We start from the raw sequence: 17,554 nt of genomic DNA, 5'->3' as shown, positions 1-17,554 counted from the left end.
ATAGTAGTTATATTCTTGTACATAGGAAGCAGTATTATAGTAGTGATATTCTTGTACATAGGAGCAGTATTATAGTAGTTATATTCTTGTACACAGGAGACAATTTTCATTGTGAAAAACAAAATTTCTCTACTGGTTCAAAACAGAAATCACATTCAGTTCACATAGAATGATTACTCCACTATAGAAAACACACAAACATTTTTTTACTTAGAGTCCATGTGTTGAAGAAAAATATAATACAAACTGAAAAATGAAATAATCATTTGCACTCCAGAGATACATATCGCCATAACTTTCTGTTTTTATGGTTCCTACTTATCTCAAAAGATCTTACCCTCCTGGCTGACTGCGGTCATGTACAGTATTGGAAGGTCTCGCTGTGAAGGGACACCCGAGTTCTTGCATACCAATAGTAGTATTTCATGGTGGATATTATCAGATACAGTGGTCCCCAGTTTTTGATGTCACTAGGCTGCTTACCTTTAGACAGCAGACTTAATTAGGAGACCTCATGGATGGAGGCATCAGGTGATTACCTAGACAATTTTTGTACACGTCCACAAGAATTGGAGCTAAGTGGTCTGTGAATTTCTTGTAGAATACTGCTATTATACCATCTGGACCTGGTGCCTTCTTCAGATGTAATTTATCAATGGCCACTTTAACCTTCTCCACCGTCAATTCTGCTGTTAAAGGAGAAAAGTCCAAATCATTAGTGTCAGTGTCACGGTGGGGAGAAACTCTCCACCGAACACCGATGGGAAGCGGAAACTGAAACTAGGCCAGGACACCGGGGACAAGGAGCAGGACACCTCCTAATGCATCCCTAATCCTCGCCCTGACCCCTATCCGTATGAGCAAACCTAGATGGTGGGAAAGCTCATACACAGGAACTTCGGACCCTGAGTCGCCCTGAAAATCCCTGGAATAGAGACAGGGCTGAGACGACCTGTTCTTCCAAGATACGGATGAACAGGAGTCTCCACTGGCCTAGATGCAAGGAAAGGGGAAAACAGACAACAGCAACTGGATCGGCAGGCAAGAACCCAGAACAACAAGCACTTACTTGCTGCAGCAACAACGACTGGAACCCATGCATATGTACTGGAACCCGAGCACCGAACAGGACGCAGCACAAAACAGCAAACACAGGATCCAACAAACCAGTAACTGCATGGACCCCCATGAGGACAGGGTGCTTGGCGGCCCCAGGCAGAGCTGCTCACTGACTTGTTGTTCCCCCTCCGGGAACCCAGGAGCCCTCTCACCGAAGGCACAGATCGGAGGATGTCTAGCATCCATGCAGGACTATACACACCAAAGACAGACCAGACATGGAACAACTAGACATACAATACCAACCCAAACATACCACACCAAACAAAAAAAAGGAAAAGTAGGGAAGGTGACATCGAGATGACATCGATGTCTCACTAGGTGGCCCTCAAGGACTGGGCACATGGAACAATCAGGACAGGAGCATAGCTCCAGCACCAACAGAGGCTGGAGGACAAACACCTAGTGACCACACCCAGACAGATAGTTAACCCCACAAGCACCAGACAGGGAAGGATCCAGGAAATAAGGGGCAGAGTACACACATTCATCCTTGACCTCCTCCCGCCAGTCCGCCAAGATTTCATAAAAATCCACTCTCTAGCTGATCTTCAAGTAGGGAGTGGATGGACATAGGCATCATCTAAGAGACTGGAGTTGAGTTTCCATAAACCTTTCCCCACATCAGGGCACTTGGTGACTTCCAAACAGAAATACAAGGCCAGGTGGTCAGAATAAAGGACAACTTTTTACCTCCTCTCACCAATATTTTTCAGAAGGACTCACCAGAGCTAAGTCTATCCGACTGCTCCTGCTAGCACAAGAATAGGTAAACTTTGGCTTTTTTTCACCACACACAAACACATTGGACAGGCCAGCCTGAAGAACCATCCTGTTTAGGACCTTAGAGTCTCTAGTAAGGGGTATTTCAGTAGGTCTGTCATAACAGCATCAAATTCCCCCTCCATGATCACAGGAACAGATGTGAACAGGTATGGGTTTACCTCATTAAAAAGGTCAATCCTCTCAGTCACTGTCTGTGGACCATAGATATTGATGAGCCAGAGCCTTCTACCTCGGATAGTAACCTCCAGGACTAGACACCTTCCCATTGAAATCTCCGTTAATCTATGTATGGTCACATCACTGGTGTTAAACAGTATGGAGACCCCGGCATGTGGTTCCACAGCCAGTGACCAGAAGGAAGGACCAGACCGCCATTCTCTCTCTGCCTATCGTACAAAGACCCAAAGTATTTAGATGGGTCTCCTGCAAGAAGAAGACATCAGAGTCCAAATACTTCAGATGATCATACACAGCTTGTCTTGTTCTCCTTACTTTCATGCTATTCACATTACTTGAGATGACTTTAAGGTAAAAATCAGCCATCAGAGTAAAACAAAGTACAAAAACAGAGAGATGGACCCCATCATCATAAATCAGTCTGAGCACTCCCGCTGACCACCACCAGTTTCCATGACTGAATCATACTGTCCCTCAACTTGAATGGGTCTCTTTTTTGAGGAAGGATCATCATTTTGGTCCCCATCATACTCAGCCATCATACATTTTAACTATCTCTCCATTTCTGCCTCTACGTCTAACTCAGACAAGACACTGAATCTATTGGCAGTCATTGTCCCATCTGGTTTACTGTCCACATTCACCTTACTTGGCTTTTGAATGGTGGTCCACTCTACCTCAGGCTTACGGCTGGACTTATTTTTTAGACTGCTTATTCTCCCCAGTGGTAGATGCTGTAACAGAAGAAGAGACAGCCTCTGAGTATACATCCTGTGTGAACACCTCCATGTTCCCATCAATGACATCTGACTGGGGTTGGGTTTGTACTGGATGACTATGCGATACGTCCTGATGAGGCTTGGGCCCTGTTGGCACTGACCCCGATAATAACACGTCCTCCTCCAGGTCATCTCTTCCTTCTAGTAAGGCTAAGTTCACACGAACGTGTGTGATCCGTGGCGTATTGTGACCCATAAATCGCGGGCCGCAATACACGGCCACAGTTCCGTGTACATTCCGCATCATGGATGCGGACCCATTCACTTCAATGGGTCCGCAAATCCGGAATCGTGGAACGGCCGCAGGGGACGGGACCCCTCGGAAGCACTACGGAGTGCTTCCGTGGGGTTACGTCCCGTACTTCCGTTCCGCAAAAAGATAGAACATGTCCTATCTTTTAGCAGAACGGGCGGATCGCGGACCCATTAAAGTGAATGGGTCCGCGATCCGATGCGGCTGACCTACGGCCGGCGATCGTGCATTGCGGCCCGCTATTTGCGGGCCGCAGCACAGGCACGGGTCACACACGTTTGTGTGAACTCGGCCTAAGTCATTGTTGGGAAAGTCTTTTGTTATTGTTGATGTTATGCCAGGCGTCAGGACAGTCCCTGTGGGGATGGCCAATCTTACCACAAAAATTACATCTATTGACCTGGCAGTTGGCACTGACATGACCAACCTCTCCAACAAGGTTGCACTTCACCATGGTGCACGCACTCGCCAAGTGACCAGTCTTTCCACACTTAAAGCATATTCTAGGCTGACCCACATAGAAACACACACTCTTCTCCCGGCCAATGCAGAAAAAAATTGGGCAGATGTTGGGTTATATTTTGGTGCTTATGAAGCTTCACCAAGACACTCCACCTACCAGTCCAGATACCGTCTTCATCCCTGGTCCTAATGAGTTCTGACATAAGGTCACAATGTTTCCTCAGCCAAACTACAATGTCCTGGTGGGGAACAGACTCATTCCAGAAGATGATGGTGACATTAATGGTATCTGGCTTAGAGATGGGGATAAAATTGAACTTATTCCAACCCTCCTCTTCTCTGAACCCGGCGAAGCTAACCCAGAAGCGCTCCAGGTCAGAAATGAGCTTGAAACTGATATCATAGCCCTGTCTGTCCAGGAGGTTTATCACGGCCAGGATGTTGGATGGCAGGAAGCCCATTGCTTACATAGCAGCTCTCTGACGACAAACCTCCTATTGGGCAGTTCTTCCTTGGCATCTCTATGTTTGAATCTGTCTACGTTCCTCCTCTTAAAAGCCTGGCCAAAATTACTGACGTTTAATGTAAATAATGGTGAGCCACGGCTCCAGGCATTCCTAGAGGAGGTGTGACCAGGTCCACTATCATGCCGTCCTTGTGGGACCTGTGTAGGCTACTAGCTGCCTGTACTAGGGGGTTCTGGTGCTGTCTGTGTAACTAATGGGGGGAACTCCTGTGAATTAGACTGTACTGTCCCCTCCCCACCATTGTCACCAGAGAACCACAGATTGGCCTGATTCTCCAGATGATACCACACAGACTGTAATGCACCCTCCCCTGAATGAGCATTATCACATAGAGTATCTGCAATATCATCAGACACATGAATGTCCACACAGTCCTCAGCAGTACAGTCATGCACAGCAGATTATCAGTCTGATGTGCTGCTGCACCGTTACCTTCTGGTAGGAATTCACAGTCCATCTGCACAGTGCTGCCCCCTGACACTTGTGGTGACTGCATTGCTACTACCGTGTTACCTTCAGGTAAGAGTCCACTGTCCTCCTGCAGAGTGCTGGGACTTTTAGTGTTGTGGTAGGGACTGCTGCAGGTGCTTGTTGCTGCTGGATACCCTCTGCCCCTAGGTACAAACTTCCTTCTTGAAAGGCGAAACTTGCTGGCTGCAGTAAAGGTCTTACATTGGACTACCGGACGCCATATTCAAAAGAGTCAAAGTGCTGCTGGTACCTGTATGTTTCTCCAACTGGTCCCAGCTGTTCCATGACAGAGTCCATCTCCTTTACGGTGTCAGCGAGCTGTATGGCCAGGGAGCTCTGCTTGCGATCATGCAGCTCCTGATGGTCAGGGTTTGCTGACTTCCGCTTATACATGCAGTCAATCTGTTTCTGAAGCTGCAGGTTCTCTTCCTTCAGAGTCTCCATTCTCCTCACCAGTGCAGGGATCTCATCAGACAGGCAGAGCTCAGGTGCGCGCTCTCTCCCTCTAGCAGACTGTCCATTGCTGGGTATTACAGGCTGCGGACTCACAGGATGGCTTCCTACAGGTAAAGGTTTTGCTCCGCTTGTTTCCAGCCAAAGCCTCTGCACTACTGGTGAAGAAACTCGTGGCTTTGGACTTGCTGCGGCTGCCGTCCTTTTGGTGGGTTCACAGTCTCCAGATTGGGGACCGGCTCCTAGGTTTTTTCCAGTGGCTGCACCTTGTAACCTTGCTGCTTTTCCACCTTTGGTCTCCTCCACATTTTTTGCTGCTGCTGCTCCCAGATCTTGTACGGTCAGATGGTATAAGGACATTTTGTTTGAGGTTTTGCTGTATGGTCTGTCTCTCCAAAGAAGTTCTTCTGTCTGCATGGGGAAGGTGAGGGCTGCACACCTGCAGGCTGCAATGGAGTCTGCTTCACCTCCTGCAAACTCTGTTGGCCTGTTGCTTCTGAATATTCCTGCATTGTGGTTTTGCAGTCACTTTTTCCTTCAGGACGCAGCACATTCACACTGGTAGGTGGATTCATCACACTCTTACTTACTGCTGCTACTTTCTTCTCTATTACTTTCTTCCCATCCTGGCTTCTTGCTGCACTGGGACTGCTGACACCATGACTGCTGAGACTCTGCTCATTCATCTTCTTCAGAAGGACTTTGGGATTTTCATCCACAGACTGAGATGTCTGGGAATTTTTTCCCAGAATAGGCTTTGGAGCCTGGGCCTTGCCTGAGGAGCCTCTCTGCCCAGGGAGGCCCCGCTCTGGGCTTGCTCCAGACATAAGGAGAGCTACTAACACACAACCTCACAGCTAGGAGGCAGTATTATAGTAGTTATATTCTTGTACATAGGAGCAGTATTATAGTAGTTATATTCTTGTACTCAGGAGGCAGCATTATAGTAGTTATATTCTTGTACATAGGAGCAGTATTATAGTAGTTATATTCTTCTACATAGGAGCAGTATTATATTAGTTATATTCTTGTACATAGGAGGCAGTATTATAGTAGTTATATTCTTGTACATAGGAGGCAGAATTATAGTAGTTATATTCTTGTACATAGGAGCAGTATTATAGTAGTTATAGTCTTGTACATAGGAGCAGTATTATAGTAGTTATATTCTTGTACATAGGAGCAGAATTATAGTAGTTATATTCTTGTACATAGGAGGCAGAATTATAGTAGTTATATTCTTGTACATAGGAGCAGTATTATAGTAGTTATATTCTTGTACATAGGAGCAGTATTATAGTAGTTATATTCCTGTACATAGGAGCAGTATTATAGTAGTTATATTCTTGTACATAGGAGGCAGTATTATAGTAGTTATATTCTTGTACATAGGGGCAGTATTATAGTAGTTATATTCTTGTACATAGGAGCAGTATTATAGTAGTTATATTCTTGTACATAGGAGGCAGTATTATAGTAGTTATATTCTTGTACATAGGAGCAGTATTATAGTAGTTATTTTCTTGTACACAGGAGCAGTATTATAGCAGTTATATTCTTGTACATAGGAGCAGTATTATAGTAGTTATATTCTTGTACATAGGAGCAGTATTATAGTAGTTATATTCTTGTACATAGGAGCAGTATTATAGTAGTTATATTCTTGTACATAGGAGCAGTATTGTAGGTAGGGGGCCATTTTAGGGTCTTACAGGGTCAGTAATTGGATTGGGAAGATTGTGCCTTTCTTTTCTCCAAAAAACCTGTTGGAAAGCTTCTACAATTACTAAGTGTATAATAAGCTTATTATCCAGTGTTACTGTCGGCATATATAATGTTCTACTACTGTCATTGGAACACTTCTGATTTGAGTCAAAAGTATTCATACCAGAATCAATTCTTTAGACGGATTCCTTAGAATTGGACCTTAAAATAATTTCAAGAAATTCCCTGATCTCTAGTTATTACAATTGTGCCATTAACCATTCTATAACTAAAGGGCCAGATGAAGACAAGTCCTTGATGGCCGCCCCATACATAACTATATTGTGTTTATTTTCATATAGGGCTAATCTGGTCCCAGTTTATTCCTTTGGAGAGAACAAGGCTTATAAGCAAATTTTGTTTGAAGAAGATTCTTGGGGCCTATGGCTACAGAGAAAAATCCAGAAACACGTTGGATTTGCTCCATGTTTGTTCTATGGTTGTGGGTTCTTCTCCACAGACAGCTGGGGCTTTGTGCCCTATCCCATTCCCATCACTACTGTGGGTGAGTCATACGTATCTATATGCAACATCTAATATATTGTCTTGAGCTGTCAGATATGGATGTCGCTGGCCTCCATTTAGGACCGTTCGGCCGCTTAGAGTGGATAAATATGGAAGCTTATTGATTTCAATGTAGCAAAGGGTCAACAATTCTACAGTGTCCGAGGCCAATTGGTGTAAGAATGGGCCATGCTACATATTTACTTGCTGTGGTCTGGGACAACATTTGGGATGGTGTAAAGCTATCTACTGACCACCAACAAGGCTTGTTCCCCACTCATAGGCTTTTTATTATTTTCCCTCCAGTTGGAGAACCAATTGCAGTCCCTAAAATGGAGCAGCCGACTCAGAAGGACATGGACCTCTACCACAGCATGTACCTGACCTCTCTTCAGAAGCTCTTTGACAAGTACAAGACTGAGTTTGGATTGTCGGAGTCTGATGTGTTGGAAATCATATGAAGCTGCTTCTGACTACGACCAAAGCTTCCCCTTCCTGAGCATTGAATTCATTAAGTTTTTCGGGGTTAAGCATAAGTCCCCATGCAGAATCCATGAAGTCACACCTTTAATGACCTAAAGGCTACGGATACCTTTGGGGACATTTTTATATTGTATTCTACATATGGGCTAAAAAATCATCTTTTTTGGTCTTTATTATACTTTTTCTAGTTTTTCTTCTCCAGCTTTTAGTTTCGCTGTGTCTGCGGACTGTTGCCTCTGACTTGTTTTGTAGCCGTTCTCTACAGTTAAATTATGATCAAGATGATAAGAATAACTGTTTCCCTAGTCCTTAAGTACTCAGGACGTACCGGTACGTCCTTAGTTTAAAAAAAGATTGTGGCGCGGCGGGGGTTAATTGTGACAGGATGCCCGCTGAAATCATTCAGCGGGCATCCTGTCACAACGCCAGGGGGGTCATGTGACCCCCCTGTATCGGCGATCGCCGCAAACCGCAGGTCAATTCAGACCTGCGGTTTGCGGTGGCGATCGGGCGTGCCATCAGGTCCCCATGGGGCTGTAGGGGGGACCCCATGGCATGGAAGGCAGCGCGATGTCTAAGGAAGGCATCGCGCTGCCTTCCGGTGACGAGCCTGTGAGATCCAGCCCCCTGGATCTCACAGGCCGGAAGCTGTATGAGTAATACTCACAGTATTACTCATACAGCCAATGCATTCCAATACAAAAGTATTGGAATGCATTGTAAAAGGGATTAGACCCCCAAAAGTTCAAGTCCCAAAGAGGGACAAAAAATAAAGTGAAAAAAAAGTTAAAAAAATAAAGTTTTCCCCCCCAAAATTTTAAGTTTCAAGTAAAAATAAACAAAAACGTCATTTTCCCCAAATAAAGTAAAAAATTGGTAAAAAGTAGGGGGGGGGGAATTATACATATTAGGTATCGCCGCGTCCGTATCGACCGGCTCTATAAAAATATCACATGAACTAACCCCTCAGATGAACACCATAAAAATAAAAACTGTGCTAAAAAAAAACATTTTTTGTCACCTTACATCACAAAAAGTGTAATAGCAAGCGATCAAAAAGTCACACGCTCCCCAAAATAGTGCCAATAAAACCGTCATCTCATCCCGCAAAAATCATTCCCTACCCAAGGTAATGGCCCAAAAACTGAAAAAATAATGGCTTTCAGACTATGGAAACACTAAAACATGATTTTTTTTGCTTCAAAAATGAAATCATTGTATAAAACTTACATAAATAAAAAAAAAGTATACATACTAGGTATCGCTGCGTCCGTATCAACCGGCTCTATAAAAATATCACATGACCTAACCCCTCAGATGAACACCGTAAAAAATTTTAAATAAAAACTGTGCTAAATAAACAATTTTTTGTCACCTTACATCACAAAAAGTGTAATAGAAAGCGATCAAAAAGTCACACGCAGCCCAAAATAGTGCCAATAAAACCGTCATCTCATCCAACAAAAATCATACCCTACCCAAGGTAATCGCCCAAAAACTGAAAAAATTATGGCTCTCAGACTATGGATACACTAAAACATGATTTTTTTTGCTTCAAAAAAGAAATCTTTGTGTAAAACTTAAATAAAAAAAGTATACATATTAGGTATCGCCGCATCCGTGACAACCTGGTCTATAAAAATATCACATGATCTAACCTGTCAGATGAATGTTGTAAATAACAAAAAATAAAAATGGTGCCAAAACAGCTATTTCTTGTTATCTTGCCTCACAAAAAGTGTAATATAGAGCAACCAAAAATCATATATATATAAAAATTAGTTTCTGTCTGTCTAGACGTCTGTTCTTAATGCGCGACCAAACGACTGGACCAATCTTCACCAGATTTGGCACACAGGTAAATCAGGTGTCCAGGGAGGTTTTAGCTCTCTAGGATTTACCGTTCCTGAGATATTCCCAAAAAATGACCTGCATCAGCCAATAGAAGCCAGCAAGCCTTTCACTTAAATCTGAACTGCCATTTACACAGTCACATGTCACTTATTAGCCAATAGAAGCTCGCAGGTCCTACTCCAGGTTTCCATAATAACTGATCACAGGTTTTAGCAGTTCGCAGGTCCTTAAATATTCAGTCATATGACGGCACAACTACACTGCTACATGCATGGGGGGCAGGGGCCACTATTAAACGGGTGGGCACTGTGGAGATCATTGTTAAAGGGTCAGGCACTGCGGAGGTCACTGTTGAAGGGAAGGGCACTGTTAAGGTCACTGTTAAAGGGGTGGACACTGTGGAGGTCACTGTTAAAGGGGTGGGAACTGTGGAGGTCACTTTTAAGGGGGCAGACACTATGGAGGTCACTATTAAAGGGGTGGGCACTGTTAAAGGTGCAGGTCACTGTTAAAGATGCGGTCACTGTTAAAGGGGCTGGCTGTGTGGAGGTCAATGTTAAAAGGGCGGCCACTGTGGATGTCATTGTTAAAGGGGCAGGTACTGTAGAGGTCACTGTTATGGGGGAAACTGTTGATGATATCTTTTTACGACACACGGAAACATAAAATAAAATAGATGAAATATACCCGTGCGAAGTCGGGTTGTTCTGCTAGTACAAATGTATAAATGGGCCATACAAAAAATACGGTAAAAAACTGTTCCATTTAAAATGCCCTCAAAAGACAAGGGGCACTGCTCCAGAAGCGTCAAAGCTTCTTTACTGTAAGAACTGTGAATCTGTGGAATAGACACCTCAGGACGTGGTCACAGCAGGAACAGGGGACGGTTCTAAAAAGGGTTTAGACGAATTCTTAAAAGTAAACAACATTAATGCTTATAAAAATGTGTAGAAATCTGAGTCTCACTTCCTTCTGGGATTCGCGTCTCCACCTATCCCTTGGTTGAACTTGATGGACGTATGTCTATTTTCAACCCTATCAACTATGTAACTGTAAGATGTAGCTGAGCTAAACTTGTCTCTGATAACACATGGCACAGTGTTATCTTGGTTATCACGGGACACCACCATTGAAATCAATTGAAAAGTTAGTTATCTCTTTCTTGCCATTTTTTTTACTTAAAGGGAATCTGTCACCTGCTTTTATCATTTTAAGCTGTCACCATCGCCATGTTCACTAAAGTACCTTATTTCCTGCAGTCTTCTTCTTACTTTATTTCGTTTTGTCATTTTGATTTAAAAAAAGCCCTTTTTATGATATGGTAATGAAGCGCAAAGGTGCCCAGAGGGGTGTTTTTTTCCTCTCTGGAGCCCAGTGACGCCCCCCTGCAGTGTCCAGCCCGCCTTAATTTGAATCCCAAGAACGCCTCCTGATCCTGAAATAACCTCCCACAGCCCCGAAAATAGGTTCTGCCCCCTCCCCACGTCATCTTATACCTTCTAGAAATGCCCCGTCCTTCTTCTTGTCGGCGGCCAGAAATCTCGCGCAGGCGCAGTACCGCCTGCGCAATCATCAAGCTCCTGAGGGCAACAGCCTCAAAAGTCTCACAGCGCATGCGCCGAGCCCAGTGATGTAATCTGAGCGCTGTTGCCTCAGGAGCTTGATGATTGCCCTTCATTAGCATATCAGAAAAAGGGCTTTTTTTTATCAAAATGACAAAACGAAATAAAGTATGAAGAAGACTGCAGGGAATAGGGTACTTTAGTGAACATGGCAATGGTGACAGCTTAAAATGCTAAAAGCAGGTGACAGATTCCCTTTAATGTGTTAACCATCAAGTTCAGCTCGGCTGCATCTGTAACAGTCTGCAGAGGCGATGAAGGAGAAAACCCGCACAAAAAAGAGTTGGAGCCTAAAATAAGTAGTGTGTAAAGTAAATAGTGTGCGTCTAAAGCAGGGGTGGGCAATTATTTTTTCGATGGGGCCACATGAGAAACTGAAAATATTTTGGAGGGCCGGGCCAAAAGGCTAAACTCAATACTGCATAAAATCAATTGTATTTCTTTATAAAAAGCAGTAAATATCATTGTTGGACAACTGGTACGAGTACTTGTTATAGTTAAACAATGAAAAAGTGAGGTTGCCTTACAAGAAAAAAATTTAAATTTATTAAACAAAATTTCCCAAAACAATGAACATTTTTCACTATTTGTGACTCATATTAGTGAAAATTTACAATCACGTTCACTCAAACACATTTTGAGTTTCATTTACTGTTGGAAAGAGGTTCTTAGCATTCTCAAGACATAATGCAAAGACACTCCAAATCTTAAAGGGGTAGTCCAGCCATTGTCCCCCTGTGAATCCAGCAATTGTCCCCTGTGAATCCAGCAATTGTCCCCTGTGAATCCAGCAATTGTCCCCCTGTGAATCCAGCAATTGTCCCCTGTGAATCCAGCCATTGTCCCCTGTGAATCCAGCAATTGTCCCCTGTGAATCCAGCAATTGTCCCCTGTGAATCCAGCCATTGTCCCCTGTGAATCCAGCCATTGTCCCCTGTGAATCCAGCCATTGTCCCCTGTGAATCCAGCCATTGTCCCCTGTGAATACAGCCATTGTCCCCCTGTGAATACAGCCATTGTCCCCCTGTGAATACAGCCATTGTCCCCCTGTGAATCCAGCCATTGTCCCCCTGTGAATCCAGCCATTGTCCCCCTGTGAATCCAGCCATTGTCCCCCTGTGAATCCAGCCATTGTCCCCCGTACCTACTGTACCTAATCACCGCGGCGGGGAATATTACAGACAGCGTTCGTTTGAACAGCTGTTTTCCCCGCTGCGCATAGACACTCCCCCTTGCTCGCGATTGGACAGATCCGTCCAAGGGGGAGTGTCTATGCGCAGCGGGGAAAACAGCTGTTCAAACGAAAGCTGTCTGTAATGTTCCCCGCGCCGCGGTGATTAACGTTGTAGCGGCGGCGTCGTTGTTGGCGGCGGCGGTTTCGGCTGCGGCGGGGGGGGATTGGGGGGAAGTATCGGGGGTATTAGCGGGAGTACGAGTACTCCCGCTAATACTCGGTATCGGTCCCGATACCGATACTGGTATCGGGACAACCCTAGTGCAGACCCCTCCCTACAATACAGACCCCCCTACAGAACCCCCCTACAATACAGACCCACCCCTACAGTTCAAACCCCCCTAAAATACAGAACACCCCCCCCCCCACAATACAGATCCCCCAGAATACAGAATACAGAAGAATCCCCCCAGAATACAGAAGGCCCCCTCATATACAGAACACCCCCCCCCCCCACACACACAATACAGATCCCCCAGAATACAGAAGAATCCCCCCAGAATACAGAAGGCCCCCTCATATACAGAACACCCCCCCGGCCCCCCCATCATATACAGAACACCCCCCCCCCCCTTACAATAGTACACACCCCTCCCCCCCCCCCTTGCCTTTAGAAACGTAATGCTCAGAGATGATCAGCCATGTGTTAGTCACACTGACTACACACAGCACAGGGGGAGGCGGCCGCAGCTTCATGCTTGTCGGCTCTGTGACTGTCAGTGTCAGACAGTCACAGCCGATACTATGAGAGCCGCGGGCGCTGCGCTGTTACAGAGAAGGGAATAATTGCGGCCGGCCGGGTCCCGGGTACGGCTCGCACGAGGCACCCCCCCCCCTGCTGTGTCTTACCTAGACAGTACTGCCGCTGACGCTGCCTCCCTGCCACCGCGCCATGCCACACGCAGCACGCCGAGTCGGAAGTCCTCTTCATTCGCGGAGGAGGGGTATCGTTGCTTGGCACGCCTCTGGCTCCGCCCGGGGGCCGGATTAAAAGGTCCGCCGGGCCGTATACGGCCCGCAGGCCGTAGTTTGCCCAGGTCTGGTCTAAAGGAACCTTTTTTGTCTTTTATTTTATAAGCTGGTTTGGTGGTTGATGGTTTTCTGCAGCTCCTGCATCTTTTACATGGGAAGAACCCGTTTGGAATACGTTATTTTCCTATCTTTATTGTTTTTAGTTATTGTATATTTTATAATGGGTGCTACCATGACACACACAATAAAACAACATATCACATGCTACAGTAAAAGTGTGAAAAAATCTATACAGGCAGAACAAAAAGACCTGAACAGGAACATATAAGGGAACACATATACAATATTGAGAGAGAATATGAGGGTCACTCCCTATCCAGACATTACCTGGAGGCAGAGGTCGGAATAACACCTGTACAAGCGTCATAGACGCCTGATCTAGCCATTTTACTCTCTGGTCTTTTTCTGGTCCTGTATCAGAAGCTGACAGGTCCGGCCCTCTCCTCTCCTGAGAAGCCCCACCCCTCACCAGGAGCAGCTCCAGAGTCTGGACTAAACACTTCATTGTGGTTACAGGACCTGTGGTGATGTCACAGTCATGTGATCAGCCATGTGCATGGGAGGAGTTAGGAGAACACAGGCTCCCTGTAGGACTGTGCTGGTGGAGAATGCAGAGGTACTTTATGTATGGAAGGTGTGTATAAAGCAGGGCTATGTCAGTGTAACCAGTCTATTGTACAGCTTTCTGTGTGTAATGTGCACACAGTAGTTCTATCTGAGTAATGGACATGTAGCAGAGCTGTGTGTACAATGTGTATATAGTAAATTATCTGTGTAATGGGCATGTGGTAGAGCTGTGTATGTGCAGTACGCAGCCCTGCAGGGTATTGCGATGGTGAGGTCACGGTTAATAGGCAAACAAGGGTTGCTCTTGGTTACTCACAGTTTATGGGAGACCCTGGGCAGGCGTACAGCAGTGATGGAGAGGCTGGCACTTGGATCCTCTGGGGCACTCTCTGTATATAGGGACCAGGCCGATGGTAGATGAGGTGCCCTGGGTGTTGCAGGTTTATTGTGCCAGTGGCAAGGTCCCTTTAAGTTTGTGACGCCAGTGCCGGTAACGGTGGCACACCGATTGATAATAGGAATAATTGAGAAACACAATTTGCAGTGAACCAAAACTTTTGTTTACTGGAAACAATTAACTATTTACAGTTCTTTAGGTTCAGTTCCATATGACAGAAGCAGTCTCAAGCAGGCTTATATAAAAATGGCAGGCACACTGGTCTTGCAAGATACACAGAGGGTTAACACACTTACAGAACAGGCTGCACTTTTCCTCAGAAATCCTGTGCACTATTCCTCAGAACTCCTGTCTGTCTTTATCCCAAGGCCCGTATGTCCTATTGTTGGCTTTATCCTTGGTTAGGGAAACTTCCTCAGGTATATATCCTTGCTTTGCATATAAATCCTTCTGCCCTTCAGCTCTGGGTTTCAGCTGGAAACACTTCTGCTCTGCTCTGCACTTTACTTTGTAGGAACTGCAGGTTTCTTCAGGAGGTAACTCTTCCCACGGGGAAAACTAGAAGCCTGGGCTGTCTAGCTGCATGTCAGAAGCTCACTTCAGCTGATGCCTAGCTAAAGTCCACACTCACTTCTGACTCTACACACAGACCTCTCTCCTGAACAGGACCTGACTATTTATATTAGGGGTTCCCTAGCTCCCTCTACTGTCTAGGAGGAGGAAATGCACCCTAATAGGCCTGCTAACCAGGAAATACACATAAATAACATGAATAAAATGACATTATACATTAAAATGACATATCAAATACAATGACCCTGTTCCACAGGAGGTGGAGAACAACGTGGCCCAATTGACCCTTGTGTAGTGCCCATATTTACCTAGTGGGACACTACATATGTAATATGTATATAGCAGTGTCATGTGGGTGCTGTGTATGAGAGCATCAAGTGGGCACTGTGTATGGCAGAGTCATGCGGGCGCTGTGTATGGCAGCGTCAGGTGGGCGCTGTGTATGGCAGAGTCAGGTGGGAGCGGTTGATGGGGTATAAGTAACTCCATTTTGTCTGTTTTAGCAATGTGTATTACGATTACATCTGGTCAGTGCACTGTTTCAAGATTCCCTTTTGTGGAATGTGAGAAACTTCCTGTGCAGTTTCAAGATACCCATACATTCCTTAGTTTAAACAACTCATACCTTATATGGTCATCCTGGCTCAATGTAATGCAGAGCTCATGTGTATTCATGCTATAGGTTAAAACAAATGCTAACATATGATTGGATGTCAAGGAAGCTCAACCCCCTCTATATTAAGTGTTTGCCAACTGTTAATAAACAGAGTGAATTGGAACAAGACACGTGTTTGGTGTTAAATCTGATTTCACCCTCCTGATACCAGAAAAGACTTAATTCAAGCTTACCACCGAAAGTCTGGTGTCAGGGACACCAAGGCAAAGAGTCTAAATTGCCTAACAGCTTTGGGGGCTCATGTCCGGGATCGAGAGGGTCATCCTTGGGTCCAGTGTGAAAGACAGAAATTTTTGTCCTCTGTCTGATCCGAGGGCACTGGTCACGTCTTGACCCAGGTAAGTTGAACCATTTACTTAAGACTTCGGTAGGTTGTTGTGTCAGGGACACATCAAGGCTCAGGGAGCCAAGAAAGATGATTATGAGAGACTCTGGGAGTCCATATCACTAGAGATAAATATAGTGCACTATAAAGAAATCCTGTTCAGGGAACAGAAGGTTACAAGCTTGGATTAACTCTTATATATACACTCACCTAAAAATTATTAGGAACACCATACTAATACGGTGTTGGACCCCCTTTTGCCTTCAGAACTGCCTTAATTCTACGTGGCATTGATTCAACAAGGTGCTGATAGCATTCTTTAGAAATGTTGGCCCATATTGATAGGATAGCATCTTGCAGTTGATGGAGATTTGAGGGATGCACATCCAGGGCACGAAGCTCCCGTTCCACCACATCCTAAAGATGCTCTATTGGGTTGAGATCTGGTGAATGTGGGGGCCATTTTAGTACAGTGAACTCATTGTCATGTTCAAGAAACCAATTTGAAATGATTCGAGCTTTGTGACATGGTGCATTATCCTGCTGGAAGTAGCCATCAGAGGATGGATACATGTTCTCATTCTGTTTACGCCAAATTCGGACTCTACCATTTGAATGTCTCAACATAAATCGAGACTCATCAGACCAGGCAACATTTTTCCAGTCTTCAACAGTCCAATTTTGGTGAGCTCGTGCAAATTGTAGCCTCTTTTTCCTATTTGTAGTGGAGATGAGTGGTACCCGGTGGGGTCTTCTGCTGTTATAGCCTATCCGCCTCAAGGTTGTGCGTGTTGTGGCTTCACAAATGCTTTGCTGCATACCTCGGTTGTAATGAGTGGTTATTTCAGTCAACGTTGCTCTTCTATCAGCTTGAATCAGTCGGCCCATTCTCCTCTGACCTCTAGCATCCACAAGGCATTTTTGCCCACAGGACTGCCGCATACTGGATGTTTTTCCCTTTTCACACCATTCTTTGTAAACCCTAGAAATGGTTGTGTGTGAAAATCCCAGTAACTGAGCAGATTGTGAAATACTCAGAACGGCCCGTCTGGCACCAACAACCATGCCACACCCAAAATTGCTTAAATCACCTTTCTTTCCCATTCTGACATTCAGTTTGGAGTTCAGGAGATTGTCTTGACCAGGACCACACCCCTTAATGCATTGAAGCAACTTCCATGTGATTGGTTGACTAGATAATTGCATTAATGAGAAATAGAACAGGTGTTCCTAATAATTCTTTAGGTGAGTGTGTGTGTGTATATATATATATATATATATATATATATATATATATATATATAGTATAAGTATCTTAGAAGTGATAAGATTATCTGTTTGTGTGAGATACTGACCGGGTGGTAAGTGTATGGTCACATCCCACTGTTGTCAAATTGATGTATTTTGGGTTAACTACTGGCTGGCAATAGGGATGAAAATCTGTAAGAATCTGTGAAGTTAGAGCTTACAGACTGTGTACATCAGAACTCCTGTGA

General features: G+C 44.8%; 1 protein-coding gene across 1 annotated transcript in view; it reads left to right on the top strand.

Moving 5' to 3' along the window:
• Positions 1-7,771, top strand: part of LOC120996508 (diacylglycerol O-acyltransferase 2-like) — a 93,948-nt gene extending 86,177 nt beyond the window's left edge. The window contains exons 7-8 of the mRNA XM_040426447.1: positions 7,094-7,296; positions 7,602-7,771. Of these exons, the coding sequence (XP_040282381.1) occupies positions 7,094-7,296; positions 7,602-7,756 (358 nt within the window). The 3' untranslated portion in view covers positions 7,757-7,771. The remainder of the gene's footprint in view (positions 1-7,093; positions 7,297-7,601) is intronic.
• The last annotated feature ends 9,783 nt before the right edge of the window (positions 7,772-17,554 follow it).

This window comes from Bufo bufo, chromosome 3, assembly GCF_905171765.1.
Source record: "Bufo bufo chromosome 3, aBufBuf1.1, whole genome shotgun sequence".
Taxonomy (NCBI): domain Eukaryota; kingdom Metazoa; phylum Chordata; class Amphibia; order Anura; family Bufonidae; genus Bufo; species Bufo bufo.
The sequence above is the reverse complement of the archived record's forward strand: the minus strand, read 5'-3'. Positions and strand labels throughout refer to the sequence as shown.